The sequence below is a fragment of the Drosophila elegans genome, unplaced genomic scaffold, assembly GCF_018152505.1.
Source record: "Drosophila elegans isolate 14027-0461.03 unplaced genomic scaffold, ASM1815250v1 contig_208, whole genome shotgun sequence".
In the NCBI taxonomy this organism is placed as follows: Eukaryota; Metazoa; Arthropoda; class Insecta; order Diptera; family Drosophilidae; genus Drosophila; species Drosophila elegans.
Window position 1 is genome coordinate 19,308,624 of NW_024545578.1, and position 20,091 is coordinate 19,328,714.

Sequence of the window (20,091 nt, forward strand, 5' to 3'; positions counted from 1 at the left end):
TTTTCCAGTCTCGCGCTTATTCTCCGCACACCCATTTTCATTTTCATTGTGGTACGAAAAAATAACTTTTCATGTGTACGAGTATGTGGGAAAAGGGAAATGAATGAGCAAACGAAACTACAAAGAAGTTAACTGCGAAAGTGAACTTGGGTTACAAAGCAGAAGAGATCGGAGGAGCTTGGCGAGCAGGAAAAACGCAGATAAATAACATTGAATGTGGAAAAACAAGGGATGAGGAAAAAAAATAAACAATACGCCTTTTGAAATGCTAAACGTGCCGCACTCACACACCTACATTCACACACACCAGACCAGAGCCAGGAGCGATTTTCACACATTACACAAGAACGCGTCGCAGGACTCGTGTTCGTGTATTTTTATTAGCACACTCACACATCCGTGAGATACTCTGCCATCAGTTTATCTTGTTTCTTGCCACCCGCTCAGTGCCAAAAACATTTATCTTGTCGTATTTATTTTGTAGCACATTAATTTCGCCTCATGTTTCAACCGAAATTGACTTATTTGCATTCAGTTTAATTTGTACGAACATCAATACTACCCCGAAAAAAGGACAAAATATAGGGATGTTGCGGCCAACACAGCCACAGGTGTTGCAAGTGTCAAATTTGTGATTGATGGAAGGCATACGAAATTATGAGATTTATTCTTAAAAGTTTTTTGATATGGGATGTAATGCTTTTTTTTAACAATCTGAGAAAATAACTTTATACAAGTAAGAGGGAAATTATATTTCAGGCTTGATTACCACTCTACTTGATTTGATTAGGCATTCCTAACGATTTACATCAAGGCATTTCTACAGATGAAAATTGTTTTATTTTTTAAACTTTAAAGCATTCTTCTTAAACTGTTCAATACATCAGCTCTCCAAACTGAATTGGCATAATAAATGAAGGTCTCAATTGTACGTTTAGTGGCCAATGAGGGCGACTTGATTTAAATCACTTAAATGAATAGATATTTGCCAATGCCCAAGTGAAATATGAACTTCAACTAACGAATTCAAAAGCCAAATGAAATGATATTAGCCACACGGCCGCAGTTCGCTTCATGGACCAGTGACGACAGACAAAATGCATTTTTCATAAAGCAGACAGCCGAGGAATGGGGCACACATGTCTGTTTTTTGAATGGAGTTTGGGGGTAGTTTGGAGGTACTTTTGGGGGCGTACTACCTGTAGACGTCTATCGACAGCCAGAGGCTGGCAGCAAGTTGGCAAAATGGAAAACGGGAAAGGGGAAATGGCCGAGAGCGCAAAATGTCAACCGAAATTGCGATTGCGTTAAAACTCTATAAATACCAGAGTAACATGCAACAATGAAGTGCGGTTAAAGGACATGCCGATATGGCAACAACACAATCTAATCCGGTTATTGCATTTTAAATGTGCAACACACTGCCGCCCAGGGGCGTGGTCGGCCATGATTTCGCATTAAATTATTTGCCAGGCAATTACTGCCGCCTGACATTGAAGGCCCAGTTCGGTTTGGCCGCGTTATTCAAGTATTGAATCACGTGTGAGTTGCATGGAAGTTCGAACATCCTGAGTATCTGAGCCTCGTAATACGCTTATCAGGAAGCCAACAAGCGCCAGCCAACTCTTTTCAAATTTTAATGTAATTTAATAGCATATTAAACAGCAGGAGTCTGCGGCCGGAAAACCACAGTGCCATTGTGCTTGTGGGTGTGGGTGTGTGTGTGTGGGTGTGGGTTTCGCCTGGGAGTCCTGCAACAGTTGTTAGTCCTTGCCGCAAAATTCTTGTGTGGCACACTTGGCAAACTTGCAGATGAAGATAGCAGATGCCGCCAGGCTTTCATCCAAGGTATATACACACAGCAAAAAAATAGGATTGCAAACTTTTGTTTTTGTTGCTACCAGATTTATTAATATATTTAAAATCAGATTGCAATAATAACAGAGATGATTATGATTTAAGCTCTATAGAAATTTAATTAATATTTCAATTTATTTAGTTAGTTCTCAAGCATTAATTTTAGATTATTTTGAAGGTTTTTTTTTTTTTAGTTCCGAGTCAGTCGAGTTTGGCTCCCCGTGTAGCAGGTTACCAGATCTAAAATGCAGCTGCTTTAGATATCTTTGGGTACAATTCTTGTTCCATGGATCCTGCAAAAATTAAATGCGGATGTTCCCCGACTGCGATTACTTCGATACAGTGGATATATGGCATGTTTGAACGCTGAACGATTCCGACATATACGATATTAACTAGTTATTCCTGACCACATGACTGGAGAACATAACTTCAGGGAGCTGCCGAACGGATCCAGGGAGCCGGTAGAAAGTCATTTAAGATCATGTGGCTGCAAACAAATGTTGACCAATGGCGAGTGCAACGAGGGCCTGAAGGAGAAGCTTTCCGGGTCATTCCCCACCTGATAATGATCATTCAGGGTGCATTGATGCTCTGGAAAATAGGTATTTAAGATAGTTTATATAATAGTTATAGTTTTGTACTCAATGAATACGGAGATTCATGAACTGGCAGAATGGCTAATCAATTGCGCGCACATTGAACACAAATCAAATTGCAAACTTGCCGCGTCCAACGATTTTTGCAGAAAACTTTTCCGGCTTTCTCCACCGCCCCCTTCACTTTCCATTGGCTCCATCCAGTTCGAGATCAACTTTTGCTCAATTTGATTTTTCAACAAAACGGGAAGAACTTTTGCCTTTTTACCTGCCCTTTTGTGTGCGTCTACTTTGGCTTGTCGTTAAACAAACTTATCCAATAAAACTTTTGTCAACATTGATTTAAGGCTAAAGAGGGTGCATATTATGGGTAAGTTCGGGTGGAGGGATTGAAAAATCATTTGACATTTCGTTTGCTCTTACCATAAGTCAAAAAATGTTAAGCGCCAAAGAGATGAAAAAAGTGTATCAGGTGCTCTGAATACTTTTAAGAAAGTTAAGACAGCAAAGGTGTTGGATATCAGGTGGAATTAAATCCAAAGGGTACCGGCTGAATACGATTTTTGAAATCGTTACCATTTTTGCGTTATAAACATCAAACTGGGTAACCAGTTTAGAATATAAAATAGAATATAAAATCAGAATATAAAATTATATTCCTAATTTAAAACGAAGATCAAAGTTTTTAAAAAATTGCTTACACTATTTATTTAAGCAATTTTTTTATATGGAAAGTAATATTATCATTTGTGGAAATCGGTAGAGGTTTGGTACGCCAAATTGTAGCACCCCAGAATATTATAATTTCTAGTCTTGCTAGACCAGAATCCCTCTTCTATTCAGCACACCTGGTTTTACTGGGGTAAACAGTGTTTACTAAACACACCCTATGACACCCACACAGTACTTATAATGTGGGCTTGAGTCAGTTTTTGTCTTGTCCTCGAACAAACAAACGGAAAGTGTTGGCCAGGCCGCATAAGTAGAACAGACCAAGACGAAGTTTTCCCAGGCAACGTGATATCCTTGTTGTTTTTGTGGAAATGCATTTACAGTTAGCTGACTCCGGCAGCTTCTCTTTATCCACTTCTACTTAAGACTTTAATAGTTGCAAAAGTTTTCAACGCGCGCGGGCTTAAGTAGCTGCTCTTCGAGGTAGTGCTTGAAATGACTGTAAAACTGCCAACATAAATCTGGCCACAACATCTTTTATGTTGCCACTAGCCAGAAGTTAATGCCAGCCACGTAAATTGAAGACTTAAAGAATCGGAAGAGCGCAAGCAGCTGGGGGAATCTCGGCAAGATTAAAAAGTTCTGCAGACAAGCAACAAATTGACGCGTATCTTTTGCATATTGAATAAAAGTCAAATTGTGTTTGGCATATTAAGCGGGAATCATTCGGCAATGCCGATGGAAAATCGAAAGCAAGTCCGAGGCCACCCTGGCAAAAAAAAAACGCCCTGTCCGTCTGGCAGAGAAAAGTGATTTTTTATGTTGGACTTACGGCTTAGCGACGAAGCAATTTCCACTGCAGATTCAGCGATTCTGGTCAATAAGCTTGGCCAAGTTGGCTTGGATGACTGCCTCTTGTCATAACATTACCTCTGAATATCTGTAACTTAAAGCAAAATTAGTTAATATAAATAATCTCAATTGATTGTGCAACTTAAAAATTATCCATGCAAAAATTATTCATATTTCAATGGATTTTCTCATTCAAATACTGTTTACTTGATTTCAATATTTGTGTCACTTTGTCTGGATTTAATTCTATTGACATTTAATTACTCATATTATTATCGCAAAGTTGCCCCATTGAAAATATTTTAAATAAATATTTCTTTGCTGTTGGTTGTAATTCAAGCTTATAAAATATGTGAAACCATCGAACAAGAGCGTAACCGCATTATTTTGTCAAATAGCGAGCTCAACGAGGTGAGCTATTAAAGTTTCATTATAAATAAATGCTTCCCACTAATGATAATTTTATGTATGGGAATCATATAACAAAAGCGAATGGGCATTATTCTGTCAAGGGGCAAAGCAAACGAGGTGAGATTTGGAAGACTTAAATAAAAAGGGGAAATTTATATTCATTTAAAATTTTTTTAAATTAAAAGTACAAATACATTTTTTAAAGAAAATACATATTAACATTATATAAACTAATTAACAAATTGTTTTCAGAGTGGGTTTTCACTAAATTTTAATTATAAAATTGTTTATCTTTACTTGTGAAACAAGTTCAACATAATTTACCTAATATTATTTTTTTGGATAATTAATAAACAGATTTATGATAGTTAAACTACCAGCCCTCTCTGCAGCAATGTCATCTGCAGGGCTATAAATTACCAGTATATTCCATATAGACATGCCAAATTTACAAGTGGTCAGTGGCAGCGACGCTAATGAGCCAAACGCAATGCAAATTGATAGCCCTTTTTCGACAGCCACGCCCCTATTATATTAACGCCCCCGCGAACAGTTGGGTGTGGCTTAAGGGATTAGCATCGTTGTGCGCACTTTATTTGTTTATGAACTTATATATGAGCATGCGGTGGAAAATGGAATTCCATGTAATTGTTTTTAATTGCATGCATTTATAATTCAACATTCTCGCGGCCTTACGAAAAGTCCTGTCTACTTCAAAGTGTTAATGAGCTGGGAGGCAGGCGTAATTATGCAAATTTTTAATGAGTGTGAAAATGGCTCGTACCGAGCAACAAGTGTTCGCGTCTTGAAACGACCCTCAACCCAGCAGCCCACTGAAATGGCGGCTAATTCCATTTGACCCCGAAGCCCCAGAGCAATCCATTTACATGGCTTCGAATACCTCGTCGTTTCCTGGATCCTTGCCACTCCATTTCCCACCCATTTTCCGCTTTAATCCCTCGGATGTGAGAGCCCTGAGCTGAGTTGACTGCTGGCATTTGGTCTTTAGATTTATACAGTTTTAGTCAAACAAAACATGAATTTGCACTTTCACACACATATGTGAGTGACTGGAAAAGAGAGCGGCGAAAGCCGATTTGGTGCCATTCAGCTAAAACTGACGTTTAAGCCCTTTATACCATGATTCGCATCTGACGCTTCGTTCAAAAGTAGCAGTTAAGGTGCATAACACACGTTCAAGAGGGTGAAAGTAATAAAAACTCATCACAAAAAAGACAAGTAAATGTTAATTAAAACAGACGACTACAAACCCTAATGAAGAAGTCACAAAAATAATATGAAATATTAAATAAACTAATGGAAATATGGGATCAAAAATAAAACCTCAAGAAAAGTGTAGAGATTTTGTCTAAGGATACTGACCTTTTTTAGCCTTTCATCGCTATATTTACGATCAATATAGGGATTGATCCGTCCTTCAGACAATCACTGAACTCGCCATAAGCTAACACTTGTTCGTAGCCACTTGATCAAAAACGATTTTCATCGGCTTCCTGAATCCGCTCGGCAACTGACTGAAGCTATACTTTCCGGTCAGGTGGACAGGAATTACTAGTCGAAACGTATGTGTTGGAATCGTACAGCCTTCAAATATGCTATATCTCTACTGTGCCAAAGTACTCGCAGTCGAAAATTTCCGCTTTTGATTTTAACAGGATCATAAGAACAAGAACTACACCAAACTATTCCAAAATCAGTCGACTTTCAGACGTTGAATGCTGTTACGCGGAGAACCAATCTCGACTGACTGCCGATGGACGGAGCTCACGGCAATAAATAGCTTCGTTTTGAGAGCAGATGAATTTCAAAATTCCAGCATCCGTTTCTAGTGATCCCTCGGGAAAACTCAATCTCCGGCACTGACGTTTTTATTGAGCTGAGTAGATGTAATAAATACAAAAAATACATTTTAAAGTGATTAGAAAGCACTTGTTACGCACAAAATATGTGCTAATGGGACTAAAGGGAATTGGTCAAATTTGTTTTCTCAGAACTGAAGGGTACTCAAAAAAATCGAGTAATTTTACGAGTCTAACCATTTGTGTAAAATTCAACTCAAAGGTTAATACATTTTTTAATTTACAATACATTTCTGCAAATATTTTCTTAGACAACCTTTTTTTAATAGTTTTATATATTCTTTCACAATATTAACGGAAAATAAAAAACTTCCAATCCAAACTTCTTTAATTTTACTAGTTTTAAAAAAAAATTTAACAGTGTTAGATAACTATGCTGGTTTTAAAATGTTGTATGTTCAATCCCTTCACAAATGTATCAAAAAATAAAATGGGAATATTGATTTAAAAAAAAAAACTGTGAATAAAATACAATACGATATGCAAATGTGCTCGTTTATGGTAACTGTCTTTTTCAATTAGTCCATGCAAGGACTCCAGTCCTTCATGCCCCACAATTCCCGGCTGGTGTCAGAATGCAAATGCAGTGTTTTAAGCCTGGCGGCAGCTTTTGCGCAAACAGATTGTAAACAAATAAATGCCGCCGGCAGACACACAGATGCATTCAGTGGTCAGTGGCCAGATTCCATTCCGGAATTCGTTCAATTCTTTATTCCACATGCACTTTACCTCACTTTTGAGCCACGTAAAGTTCAGTCTGCTGAAACCTTTTTCGCACTTAACTGGTTAAATTGGCTGTGATAAATTGTTGCCGAGTCAAAGTTGTTGGCGCTGCGGGACACCTCAAGTCACATGTGGTGGTGCGAGTGGGTGGTGCGTGGTTTTGTGGGCGGAAAGTGCGTGATAAGCCCACAACACAAGGACGCAGAAGTGAGAGGCTGACACTTTCGCATCTGCTTATTCATTGAGTGCCTGCTGCTGACAGTAATCATAACGCAGTCATCAGCTCGTAATATTACAGCCGCCTGACATATGACATCTGGGAAATGGGGAAATGGGGACCAAAGAAATGAGATGTGGACTATTAATATGCCAGTATGCGGTACCTGCAACTTAGTGAAAAAAAAAACAGTTTAATTCTTCTCTCAACTTAGTTTTTATCAGCAACAATATCGTACTTATAAGAAATACTTTAGAAAACTAAATTAAAGTCCATAAAAGATAATAAATAGCCATATGCTCTCACTAGATTTACTTTAAGTGATAAAAATACTAATTTTCAAAACGTTAAGTAAACTGCTAGAATATGCATTACTTTAAGTCAAATTATTTAAAATTTGTTTATTTTTGAGATTTAAATTTAACATTTCTCAGTAAAAAAAAAAGGACTTACAATTTTTCTCTGTGCAGTAATAGTGATAATAGTACCTAAACCCCAGCTTATAATGGGTGGCGTCTAATGGGTGATGGTTAATGTCGTGATGGTTAAGGGGTGGTTAATGGGCGGAGGGCGTGCCTGAGACTGATGGAAACCTTTTAGAAGCAGCGGCCAAATTAAATGTCTAGCCAAGTGCCGTTCGTCTTGATTAGCACTGTGGAGTTATGAGTGAGGAATGCTTTTACCTTAAAGTTTTCCAACAATTCGAACAAAGTGAGCTAGTAAGCAAATTTGCCCGCTTATCGCAAAAGTCACATCAGACAATCTTGATGTGCATATCATTTTTATGGGCAATTCATGCAAAATGCTTCCTGCAGCCAACAACACCAAGATAAACCACAATGCCAACATCGAAAATGGCGAGAAATATTTCAGCTTACATTCTTTTGTAGTACCCTACAATGTGACTTATGGACTTATGAATATTTTCCAAAAATATAGGCATACATAACAATTACATATACAAAATAGAAGAACCTATTTAAATTATATATTTATTTCTTTATAAGTTAACATATAAAAGAATTAAAAGAAACAATTATAGGTAATTTTAATAAATTTTGAAGTTAACATTGTATGGTTTACCTTAAAGAAAGATATTTCCCTAATTCACTATGGCGGCATTATGTATTTTCCTCACTCGAATTGGAGCTGTCCTTTTAGTTCCTTTTTACCCATACCCCTCACCTTAGTTGTCTTCGCTTTCCATGTATGTTTGTGCCTCGTTTTTCCTTCTAGCTTGCCGCCTGACCGACTGCATTTGCAATTTATAGGGAAATGTACACTGCGTTTCAAAGCTGTAAACCCTTTTGCACCGATTTCGCATAACTTTAGTCCACAACATTTTGTTTTAGCAAAGTACGAGTTTTAATTAATATGCAATATTAGCACAATACAAATTTACTAATTAATCAATACACTTAGCTAATAGGCTTAATAAGCCTTTTTCATAGAACCACTATTATAAAATCGGCTCTAGCTTAAAATAATAAACAATTTTATTAAAAAGATCTACAAATTACTATTTTACGAAATTTTTTTGCGGATATATACATTTTTTGCTTGCGTATTTTTTCTTTTCATTCAATTGTTTTTGAGATACAACAAAATAAATATTTTTATTTTGAACGTCGTAATTATGTTTGTATGCTGTTGTTTGTAAAACAAATGCAAAAGTGATTGTTCGGTTTTTTATTAATGAAACGAACTGTAGCCACGTGTATCTATTTGCCGTTTTTTGCCAACTGTATCTGCCGCCGAGGCAAACAATGGGAATGTAAATTGTTGCAATGTCTTTGTTTTAATTTTTCGCAGGAGCGCATATTCGGCAGGCCTGTGAAAGGATTTGTATCCTGCTGCCGTTTGTCGGTCTCCGATTTGTTGTTTTCTGTTCGTTCGGTGTTTTCTGTTTTTGCGTAACACTCGGTCTGGTGGCTTTGTAGTTCGCTTACTTTTCATTGTCACCGGCGACGCTGTCATCAATTTTTTTGTTCATTTGCATACGCGATACTGTGGTGAAAGGAGCACTTGGTGTTGGTCACATGGCCGCTGGCCATTGCACTCGACTCCGGACAGTGAGTCCGCGTCCGCGACCGAGTCCTTGTACTTGTGAGTCGTGACATTGACGTATGAATGCCTGAATACCTCGGCCCCATAAATACACTCACACAGTACGGCCAACTTGGGAAATTGGTAGTGCTTCTAGCCGGGTTCAATGGCCCACAAAATCCCCAATAAAATTGGCTTCATTAGCCGCCATTAGTCGGCTTTGTCTGTTGCCTCAAAGTGAAATTGTGCAGAAAAATACCGGGGCAGGCAGCAAAAAACGAAGCTGGACACATGGCCCTCCATCTCTTGCCCCTTGAATGCGTGCAGAGTGTCATTAAAGTTTCATCAACGCCGCAAAATGGAAATGGAACACAACAAACTCAGCTCAACTCAGCTCTTGCCAACTCCCCGAGGGCAAGGATATATACATTCAAGATGTACAAGTGGTCGGGGGAGGGGTAAGGACACTCCTGATATTGTCATTACATGCTTGGGGGATATTTCTGTGGCGTAACCAAGGCAAATGTACTTTTGACAGTCCAACTGCCGAAACTCCTGAAAGGGTTGACCAACCCTCGCCGATGACCCCGGCAACCGCAAACGGACAAAAGGCAAAAGATTTGTTTGCTCGCCGGGACAACAGCTGCTTATGCCCCCAAGTCCTTAGTCCTTCATGCTTCGTCCTTTATCGTCCTCCCCACTCGATTGCCCCAAATTGGTTTGTTTAATAGTTTCGAATCTTGTCCCACATCCCCGGCTAAGCAGCAATAAATGTTAGGTAAGCATTTAAATATTTATCAGTCAAAACTCTCGCCTGAGTATCTTGTATCGCACAGATGGCGCATCTGTTTATCTCATTCCCAACGCCTCCACTGGGTATTGGTAATTTTCGTCTTGGCCAATCAAGTCGACTTGCTAGCGTGTGTCCTAAGCTTACGCTTTTTATTTCCAAAATTGAGGCTTAGAACAATTTTAGCTGCGGCAGTAATAAACTATACAATAAATGATATAATATTTTCGAATTACCTTAAATATAGTTCATATATTTCTAATATAATAATTCTAATATAATAATTCTAATAATAATTCCATCATAAGTATGTATATTGTTTGTATGTAGTTTGAGCAACATGTTGATATGTGGGTTAGCAACATTTTGTGGAACTCATGTTGCTAGCAACAAAATTAAAATTCTAAATTAAAACAAATGTTTACCAAACAATTTCCCATATAAAACATTTTGTTTGCTTTAAAAAGCCATTAGCCATTTAGCCCCTAACATATATATATTTTTTTTTTTTATTCTGTAAATAACTTATCTCAGCTTATCCCGAGATTTAACTATCGCTTGGATTATATTATTGTGCCTAACAAAGGGGTCTTGACATCGATAAGATTGGGAGATTTTAAGGCCCCCGTGAGATAAGCATTGCCCCTCGAACAGCCATAAACTGGGGAGCGGATAGATGCAAGCGATTGCGATTCGCTGCGATTAGCATAGACAAGCGAGTGCTGTGTTTTTGCTCAGTTCAAAAAATGATCTTGACCACCACATTCGTGTGCTTTTGCCTGGCCTCGGCCTTCAACTATTTCAGGACCCGTCGGCAGCGGTTGATGATCAGGACCCTAAAAGGACCCTTCACCTGGCCACTGATGGGAGCGATGCACAAATTGCTTCTGTTAAGTCCGAAAAGTAGGTGAATCCTTAAACTTATTTCAGGAAATTGATTTCTAACTTAAGCTGAAAGATTTTTTTAAGCGCAATACCGAATACCTAACAAAATATGGTTCCTTGACTCGTTGTTGGGTCTTCCATCGCCTTTTTATTCCACTGGCCGATCTGGAGCTCAGCAGACAGCTTCTGGAAAGTGAAACGCACTTGGAGACGGGATATGAGCTGATGAAGGATTGGCTGGAAGGAGGTGTCCTCATGTGTCAACCGGATCAGTGGCAAAAGCGACATGGCTTGATCAGTGGGCTGTTTGGCAATGGGAACCTGGAACAGCTGATGGAATTGTGTCGCCAGCAGGCGGAGAAACTGTATCAGAAGTTGGTGGATCAAGCAGACCAAAAAGTATTTAATATTTGGGAATTAGTGGCTCCCAATGTCTTGGAACTGATGGTAAGGACCACCTGCGGGGCCAATCCCAGTGAGGAATATGCCAAGAATCTAGCAAAGTAGGTATTCCCAGATATTACCCATTGAGTTTGTTAACATCTCCCCGCCCTTTTCTTTTTCAGTTTAGCGGAGCTCTATAGACAACGCTTCCTCAGCCTGCAGTCTGCCAACAGGTTCAACTATTGGCTTAGTTCTCCTTTGATGAGAAGACGTCAGAATCGTTTAATAAGAAGGCTGAATGAAGTACACCAGAATCTGATAGCCCGGCACCAAAAGCAAAACAAGTTAAAGAACGGCCTTGTTTTGGTCGAGGATAATCTAGAGCCACTACCCCAAAAATGGCATGAATCCCTGCTCGACATTCTCCTGAAAAGTAGAGATCCCGAACTTACAGCTGAAGAAATCTGTGGGGAGTTGAATACCTGTAACTACCTGGGTTACCTGCTCTGCAGCTCAGCACTTTGTTTCGCTCTCGTCACAATTGCCAGAAATCCCTCAGTACAACAGAGGTGTTGGGAGGAGTTAAGATTGGCTCAGAACAAGGACCAGGGATGGGATTTGGAAAAGCTTCCTTATCTAAAAGCTGTGCTACAGGAAACTCTTCGACTCTATCCGCCACAGGTGATAGTTGGCCGGCAATTTAAGAAGGATTTTCCCTACAGTGCGTATGAGTGATATATCTTGTTTCATTCCTTTTATAGCTTAAATTCCAACAGCACATAGTATCGTGGGAGATGGAGAATTACCCTTTGGTTCCGAGATCTATATCAACCTCTATGAGCTGCAGCGTAATGAAAATCGTTATTCGAATGCCAACCACTTTGATCCCGAACGATTCCTAGGCTCCTCTCCGGAACTGCTAAGTTTTAGTCTTGGGCCTCGATGCTGTCCAGCTAGGAACTTTAGTTTTACGATACTGAAAACTCTGCTGGCCCCCATTATCAGTCAGTTTGAACTGTTGCCCTACGGCGATGAACTGCGTTTGGATTTGCGACTTATTTTAGGTTCATCCAATGGATTTCAGTTGGCTTTGAGGCCACGGAAATTTGTGTATAATACATAAATCTTACTTTGAGTTGTATAAAATCGTTTTATTAATATATATAAAGTAAGTATTTGGTATTAAGCCCATTTAATAATTTTCCGGAAAAGTCTTATATTAATCTTTTGTTGTTGAGACAATACTTTAAGTAATATTCTCTGTAAAATAATTGTGACTGTATTTTTCGAACGTATATGAGTTATCCTAGTCAGTTTAATTATAAACTATTATAAATCCCTGAACAACCCTTAATACTTATGTATTACTGCGCTTGCGCATTCCCAGCTGAAAGCCGGTATCCGATCGCAAGACGATGTTAACCACGCATTCCACTCGCTGACCCATCGGCAGAAGTTCGTACTCTCTCACAATCTTGGCCAGCATCATCTTCATCTCCAGCTGGGCAAACTTTTGACCAATGCAATTTCGTGGTCCGGCACTGAAAGGAATCATTTTAAAAGGTGCCACGCGACATCCGTCTTCGTGGCGCTCTGGAATGAACTCATCCGGGTTTGCAAAGGTCTCCGGCTGTCGATGGACTCCAAAAATACCTATTATAATCTCTGAGCCCGCTGGTATAACTCCATCCCCGTACACAGAATTCGCTGAAAGAAGGTAAAACATTTAACTTAATTTTTTCATATTGATTATTAAATTCGTAAGGACACCTACTGTACTTAAAATCAGTCTGTAGCTTGCGACCCACAATTGGCACAGGTGGATACATCCTGAGTGACTCCTTGATGACGGACTCCATGTACTTGAGTTCCCCGAGATCACGAATGCTGACTGGTCTGCTGCGATCGTTGCCCAGAACTCGCAGGATCTCCTCCAGCATCTTTTCCTGGACTTTGGGATGCCTGGAAAGCTCGTGCAGGCAGAAGGACAGAGCACTGGTGGTGGTATCATGACCCTCGAACATGAAGGTGTCCACCTCCTCGCGGATCTCGTCGTTGGTCAGTGGTTTGCCATCAACACTGGACATCAGCAGGACATCCAATAGGGCCATTCGTCGCTTGGAGCCCACATCTTCGTCAGCGGTGTCCATCATTCTGGATTGCTTCTGCTGATCCTCCAAAGCCTGACGTCGCTGTTCGATCACCTTGATGGTGAAGGCTTGCATTGTGCGGATTAGCTGCGTTTGGCGCCATTTCAAGTGCGGATGGGTGAGGGTAAACAGCAGTTCCACTTGCAGATAAACAGACATGAAGCGCCAGCTTAACAAGGCAGTGCATCTGGAAAAGTGCCGAAATTATTAGTATATTTTAAAATTATCTAAAAATTTATACACTTATAAAATAGTTAGTATATCAAGACATACATTTCTCTCTGAATTCATCCTTTTGGCTTTAGCTACTTTAAGTTTTGAAATATAAAATTGCTTAAAATGTTTAAGGTTTAAAGTGCCAAATGTTTCATTTGATAAATTTAAAATAAATTTAATTTGCTTATAAAGTAAACAGGAACCATTTTAAACCAATATTTTCAACATTAATTTGAACACTTTTTAGACTATGTGGTTTTAGCTATTTTAAGTATTGAACTATAAAATTGATTAAAATATTTAAGGTTTAAAGCGTAAAATAGGACCCATTTTCAATCCAATATTTTCAACTTTAATTCAAACATTTTAATTTAAATCAAGCAATTTAATAAGCATTTTGAATTTATGATTTTAAAATTTGAAATTTTACATTCAAAGTTTAATATTTATTTTTACTGTAGTATTTATTAGCAGTGTAAAATACAGTACTTACTCATTGACTGCCTCAGCGTAGGGTGTGCTTTCGTTAGCCTGCGCATATATCTTTGTGCCCATGGCTGTTTCGGCTATAATGTCCAAGGCGGCTGCACAAATGTTCCGATACACATCGAAGGTCTCGCCATTCGCCTTCTGCGCCAGCCTTTGGACACAAATGTTTGACTGCTGATCAAATACCTCCACAAACTGTTCGAGAATCGAAAAGTGAAACGTGGGCGTGATGATCTTGCGGCGCTGGTGCCACACTTTGCCATCGCTGAGGAGTAACCCGTTGCCAAGCCATTGTCCAAGGACCTTGTAGACCGGATGCTTCACCAGGTGCTCCTGGCTGCTCAGCAACTGCTCGTTTAACTCCACATCGTTACTCATTATCAGCAGTCGATTGAAGATCCAAACTCGCTGGAGGTGACCATATCGGCTCACATACTCACGACCCAACTCCAAAAAAGCTAAAAATTGAGAAAAAATAATTAATTAAAAAATAAAATTAAATTAAATAATGAAAAATGTAAAAAAACAGACAGAAAAATAAAATAAAAATAAGTAACCATTACATTCAAAAATGTTTACTAATAATACAAAAAGATAACAAGTTTAAAAATACCAATAAAGAAAATATATCGCTTGTTTTTATAAAGGAATTCAGATTGATAAGAACGAAAATCTATTAATGGTCAGGTTTCGTTCATAAATGGTTTAGCGATAATACAAGAGATTCCAAGGTAATCTGTGTTGTATGTTGAAAAGTTTTATTAGCTTTAGATTAAGGTTTTTAATGTTTGCTTTTACCAATACTAAAATTAGTATATTGGTATCATTAAACCTGGCTGATATTTTATAGAAGCAATTCGAAATTCTCCGTCAATAATAGCTTAAAATCTAAAGTTATTTACACGAATACGTACTACATTTCAGTGTATCCGGTTTTCTGAAAACCGGTCGACTTAAATTATAATATTTAAGCCTGAGCAAAGTAAGAATCATGCATTACATAGATAAAAAAATTATAAAAACAAGAGAGCGAGTCAAGTTGAATTTGCATTGATATTTAGTGAATACTCGTATTTTCTTATCAATAAGCGTAAAAACAGAAGCAATCACGAACAGCTTTTAAGCTTTCATTGCTGAGTCATTAAAAGCTGATGAATAATATTAAATATCTGCTACAATATTTCTCATAAAATAAATGAGAAGAGAGAAAAAAAAATGATCAGATTAATGCTTCGAAAAAAATGTAGTTTTAAATTTATATGTAATGTAATACTAAACAAGTATGGTCCTTGTTTGCAGATTCACAAAGTTTACATTATCGCAATCTATACAAAGGAGTAATTAAAAAAATATTTTCCATCGACCTGAATTCAATTTGTATAATAATTTTTTTAGCATTATTTTTATTTCATTCCAGTGAACTGCATGAGTGAGCTCCCCACAATGCCAGAAATTGAGATCGTTTGCCAATTAAATTGATCAGATAACGCATGCAATATTTTTTATATAATTATTATCCATATCTCTAATTGGTTTCAGTATATATATTTATATACTATATTTAATTATATTTTTAAAGTTTTTTCTGACAGAATTTCAACAAATGTTTATTAAAATATGAAATAAAAGTATTACATTATCCAATTGATACTTACTTTTTGGGTTCAAGCGAAGGGCTAGTTGTAGGGCGCCAATGAGCGGTGGACACACGGGTCCCGGCAAATTGGCCACTTTCCGCCGGCGATCGGCCTGGCCAAGATGGACGATCCATCCGGCGACAAAGAGCAGCACAACCAGCAATAGCAGCAGCATTTCGCACTCTGAAACGCCGATTAACCAGTCGAACGATCCGAGCGATCCGAGAGCGGCAAACGTAAATCTAATCGGATTCGGATTCAAATGTAACCCAAAGTGCAAGCAGCGAAGCTTTAGACTCTAGAGCGATAATTGTGCTAATCTGGGTAGACTATTTTAAGCTAGGGAACCACGAGTGGGTCTATTAAGCACTCGTATTCCTAGTAATTATTTTCACCGTAGCGGCTGATAGCAAGGCCCTCCAGGCGATTGACACCCGCCCTGGGTGGTGGACTTTTTTTTTAAGTAATTTCCGCTAGAGACATTCGTGCGGAAATTAAAACATTTGACCCAACTCCAGCGCAGAAAGTGCATGAATGAATGGCTAGATGGATAGATAGACGGTTGGACTCGTCAGCTGGCCAAGGGCTGCCTTCGAAAAAACTAATTAACAGCAGCTTCCTGGGGCCAGGCAACTTTGACTTTGTAATGGCATTTTATTATTTTAAACGCTCACAATATTCACAGCAGAACGAGAATGTTCACATGCAAGCGAAAAGTGTTTTTAATTGTACTCCGAATGTGGATTTTCAATTTTCACAATGACTGTTATAAATAAAATGCTTGGATATATCTCGCGATTCGTTTCGTTTCGTTCCGCTTCCTTTCAGCTGCTCCGCTGGCACAGAAAGATTTTTCGCATTAATTTTGCATATTAAAAATGCAATTTGTTGCGTTAATTGCAGCATGTGAAATGTATCGGACAATGCGAGTGATATGCGGGTATCCCAAGTCCGCTCTTCCACCCGAAATGCCCTGCCCTTTTCCACGCCAACGAAGCAGCCAAGTCACGTTGATAGCAAGTGCAAACAGGCGGACAACGAGGCGTATGCGTAATGCAAAAGAGTGCAAGAGAGTGAGTGATAAATGGATGGGTTGGCGGAAGGGGGTTTTCCACTGCCCACCGCTGGATATTAAAACTCTTTAAAGAGTGCAAGAGAATCTGATATTTTCCGCAAGGCCTGCAAATAACAAAGAAGATAACCAAATGCTTATATGTTGCATATTCACGAATTAAAAATTAGATTTTAAACTTGAAGGAAATTCAAAAGAACAAAATGTAAAAGAAATGAATGTTTACAAATTTATTATTCATTTTACTAACTGAAAAAGGCAATTTTTTAAAGAACATGTTATGTTTTTGCATTCTGTTAAATTGTTGTTATACCCTTGCAGAGGGTATTATAATTTCAGTCAGAAGTTTGCAACGCAGTGAAGGAGACGTTTCCGACCCTATAAAGTATATATATTCTTGATCAGCATCACTAGTAGAGTCGATCTAGCCATGTCCGTCTGTCCGTCTGTCCGTCCGTCTGTCCGTCCGTTTATATGCAAACTAGTCTCTCAGTTTTAAAGCTATCTGCATGAAACTTTCCCAAAAGTTGTCTTTCTATTGCAGGTAGTATATAAGTCGGAACGAGCCGGATCGGACGACTATAGCATATAGCTCCCATAGGAACAATCGGAAAAATAAATGAAAAAAATTATAACTTTGCTGTTTTTTAATTTTTTGTTTAGTTCTTCGACATATAGTAATGGTTAAATATTTCCGATTTACGGTTTAAATTTCATCAAAATCGGTCGACTATAGCATATAGCTCCCATAGGAACAATCGGAAAAATAATTGAAAAAAAATTATAACTTTGCTGTTTTTTAATTTTTTGTTTAGTTCTTCGAGATATAGTAATGGTTAAATATTTCAGAATTATGTTTTAAATTTCATCAAAATCGGACGACTATAGCATATAGCTCCCATAGGAACAATCGGAAAAATAAATGAAAAAAATTATAACTTTTCTGTTTTTTAATTTTTTGTTTAGTTCTTCGACATATAGCAATGTTTAATTATTTCAGAATTATGGTTTAAATTTTATCAAAATCGGACGTCTATATCATATAGCTCCCATAGAAATAATAAAAATATATAAAATAACTATATAATAATTGAGCTGCTAATCATCATAGTTTCAATGTTTTTCAGCATATACTCAAGTATATCATAATTTAAATGTTTTCAAAAGTATTTAATTCATGCAATAGCTGCAAGGGTATATGAACTTCGGCTTGCCGAAGTTTGCTTTCTTTCTTGTTTTTAAATTTAATTTAAGGGTTTATCTAACAGTGATCTAGTTAAAATTTGTAAAGTTATTGGTTCTTGTATAACAGAAGATGTACAGTACAAATTTGTGGTTTGAAAACAACAATTTTACCTAATGTTTATTGAAAGATTAGAAAGTAGAACCTTACCATAACATTGACAGGACGGCTCTTAGTTTTTAGCTTTTTCTGCTTATTTCGAGATAAGACGGATCGAAGAAAGGAGTATTTTTAGTTATATCTCATTTAAAGGCTTTCAAAATTGTTGGTAAAATATACGAGGAGGAAGGTGGTTGTTCCAACCATGGAACTTAAGCCCCAATTCCGTGATGCACTTCCGGTAAGTCTCTGTATCTGTGATGGCTTTAATTGTCGGGAGGGCGGATACATTTCAATGACCTTCTCGCCAAACGCTCGAATACCCGTCCACGATTCATCAGCTAAGCGGCGTATATCCCAGGTTGGTGGGAAAAACTTGTACTCCACGTGGTCCCCGCCCGTTCCCGACATCTCGAAGACAAAAGAGAGGGGGAATCCCACTTTATAGGCGTAATCCATACTGGTACCGCCGAATGTTCCGGCATATTGAGCGGCCTGCCGCGGCTTTATTACCGTGCCAGTGCTCTGAAATATTTGATCGGCGACATACTTGGCGATTTCATCGTGTTCCCCTTGATTCGGCACTGGAGTACTGCAGAGAAAACATTTTGTTTAGTATTTTTCACTTACAGAAGAACAGTTTTTAAACAGAAATCAATTCCAAATACATTTCTAGGAGAATTTTGTCTCAATCAATAATAAACAAGCCCTTATCTGTGGTAAGCTGACCTCAAAGTTGAAATATGTTTTTCTGCCTATTTATGACTATTGAAAGGATAATTTTATAATTTTGTAGCTATAAGCAGTATATCCCAACTCAACAGTTACTAAAATACTCACTATTCATAGACCCAAGGATAGAAAACCGAACGGTTGGCCGTGTGCAGGGATAGATACATGACGGCTCGCTCACTTTCCACCAGGCTGTGCATAATGTCGCGCACTGTACGTGCCTCTACCTCGGAGAATGGTTCATTTCCCGCGTAATTTTCATCGCAAGGATCTTTTAGCTCCGGAAAACCCTCTGCCCAGCCCACTTCAAAGTTCCTGTTGAGATTGGTGCCGAAACATCCGCCGCCATTTGGTTTCCTTGTGTTCCTCCAATAACGATCCTTATTGCGGGAGTATTCGTAACCATCGGGATTGGCCAGTGGCATAATGTGCCAATCGAAGTCGGCCAGGAGGTGGGCATTTTCCTCAAACTCCACCACCAACTTATTGATGGCATAGAGGGCGACAGCGGGGGTCATCCATTCCCGAGCGTGCAAGGCGGCATCCAAGAAGATCACCCTCTTTCCCTGCCGCCCGTCTCCGTTCGTTATCATGACGAGTTTCAGGGCGCGGTTCTCGTACGATCGACCCACCTCCTTTAGGGTCACCCGATCGCTGTGGGCTATGGCCAACCGATCCAGGTACGACATCACTCCGTCATAGTTGAGGTAGTCACTCAATGGAAGTCTGATAGACTTTCGCCGGCGGATGGAACTCGTCTCCGCCAGCGGACTCACAATCACCACGAGAAAGACGATCGCGCACAGGGGTCTCCACATCTTGCCGGAGAGCCACTGTTGAGGGCACTAACTCTGATCGACCTTATCGCTGTTATATATAGCTTTGGGAGATAGCTAATTAAATTATTTCTCTTTATTAAAAAGAGGTTAACAATAAAACTATCTCTCTTTATAAACAATATATATGAATGTCGCGCTGCAATTAAGCTTTGTTTTTTTACCAAACGAGTTCTCATTCTATCTACATACACACAAACATTATATTAGCATTATTTTATTCAATCCCACTCGGGCTAAAACTAATAGAAAAGGTGGTAAATTAGTTATAAAACAAATTGTACTTTGCTGCGATTTTACA

General features: G+C 38.6%; 3 protein-coding genes and 1 long non-coding RNA gene across 4 annotated transcripts; 1 reads left to right on the forward strand and 3 right to left on the reverse strand.

The window, feature by feature from the left end:
• Positions 1 to 1,883: 1,883 nt before the first annotated feature.
• On the reverse strand, positions 1,884 to 6,144 carry LOC108142279. Its single transcript, XR_001774289.2, has 3 exons — positions 5,775 to 6,144; positions 3,961 to 4,068; positions 1,884 to 2,451 (listed from the first exon to the last, which is right to left on the reverse strand). It is a non-coding gene; the product is annotated as an uncharacterized LOC108142279 (long non-coding RNA).
• A 4,649-nt stretch (positions 6,145 to 10,793) lies between these two features.
• LOC108142716 (probable cytochrome P450 316a1) lies at positions 10,794 to 12,456 on the forward strand. The gene is made up of 4 exons (XM_017266737.1): positions 10,794 to 10,950; positions 11,006 to 11,435; positions 11,499 to 12,037; positions 12,093 to 12,456. Exons 1-4 carry the CDS (start codon positions 10,794 to 10,796, stop codon positions 12,437 to 12,439), a joined length of 1,473 nt encoding a protein of 490 aa, XP_017122226.1. The 3' UTR covers positions 12,440 to 12,456.
• LOC108142715 (cytochrome P450 4d8) lies at positions 12,447 to 16,003 on the reverse strand. Its single transcript, XM_017266736.2, has 4 exons — positions 15,827 to 16,003; positions 14,176 to 14,629; positions 13,091 to 13,653; positions 12,447 to 13,023 (listed from the first exon to the last, which is right to left on the reverse strand). Exons 1-4 carry the CDS (start codon positions 15,981 to 15,983, stop codon positions 12,674 to 12,676), a joined length of 1,524 nt encoding a protein of 507 aa, XP_017122225.1. The 5' UTR covers positions 15,984 to 16,003; the 3' UTR covers positions 12,447 to 12,673.
• A 2,206-nt stretch (positions 16,004 to 18,209) lies between these two features.
• Positions 18,210 to 19,787, reverse strand: LOC108142717 (carboxypeptidase B). The gene is made up of 2 exons (XM_017266738.1): positions 19,063 to 19,787; positions 18,210 to 18,814 (listed from the first exon to the last, which is right to left on the reverse strand). The coding sequence occupies exons 1-2, from the start codon at positions 19,770 to 19,772 to the stop codon at positions 18,370 to 18,372; spliced, it is 1,155 nt and encodes a 384-aa protein (XP_017122227.1). The 5' UTR covers positions 19,773 to 19,787; the 3' UTR covers positions 18,210 to 18,369.
• Between the last annotated feature and the right edge of the window lie 304 nt (positions 19,788 to 20,091).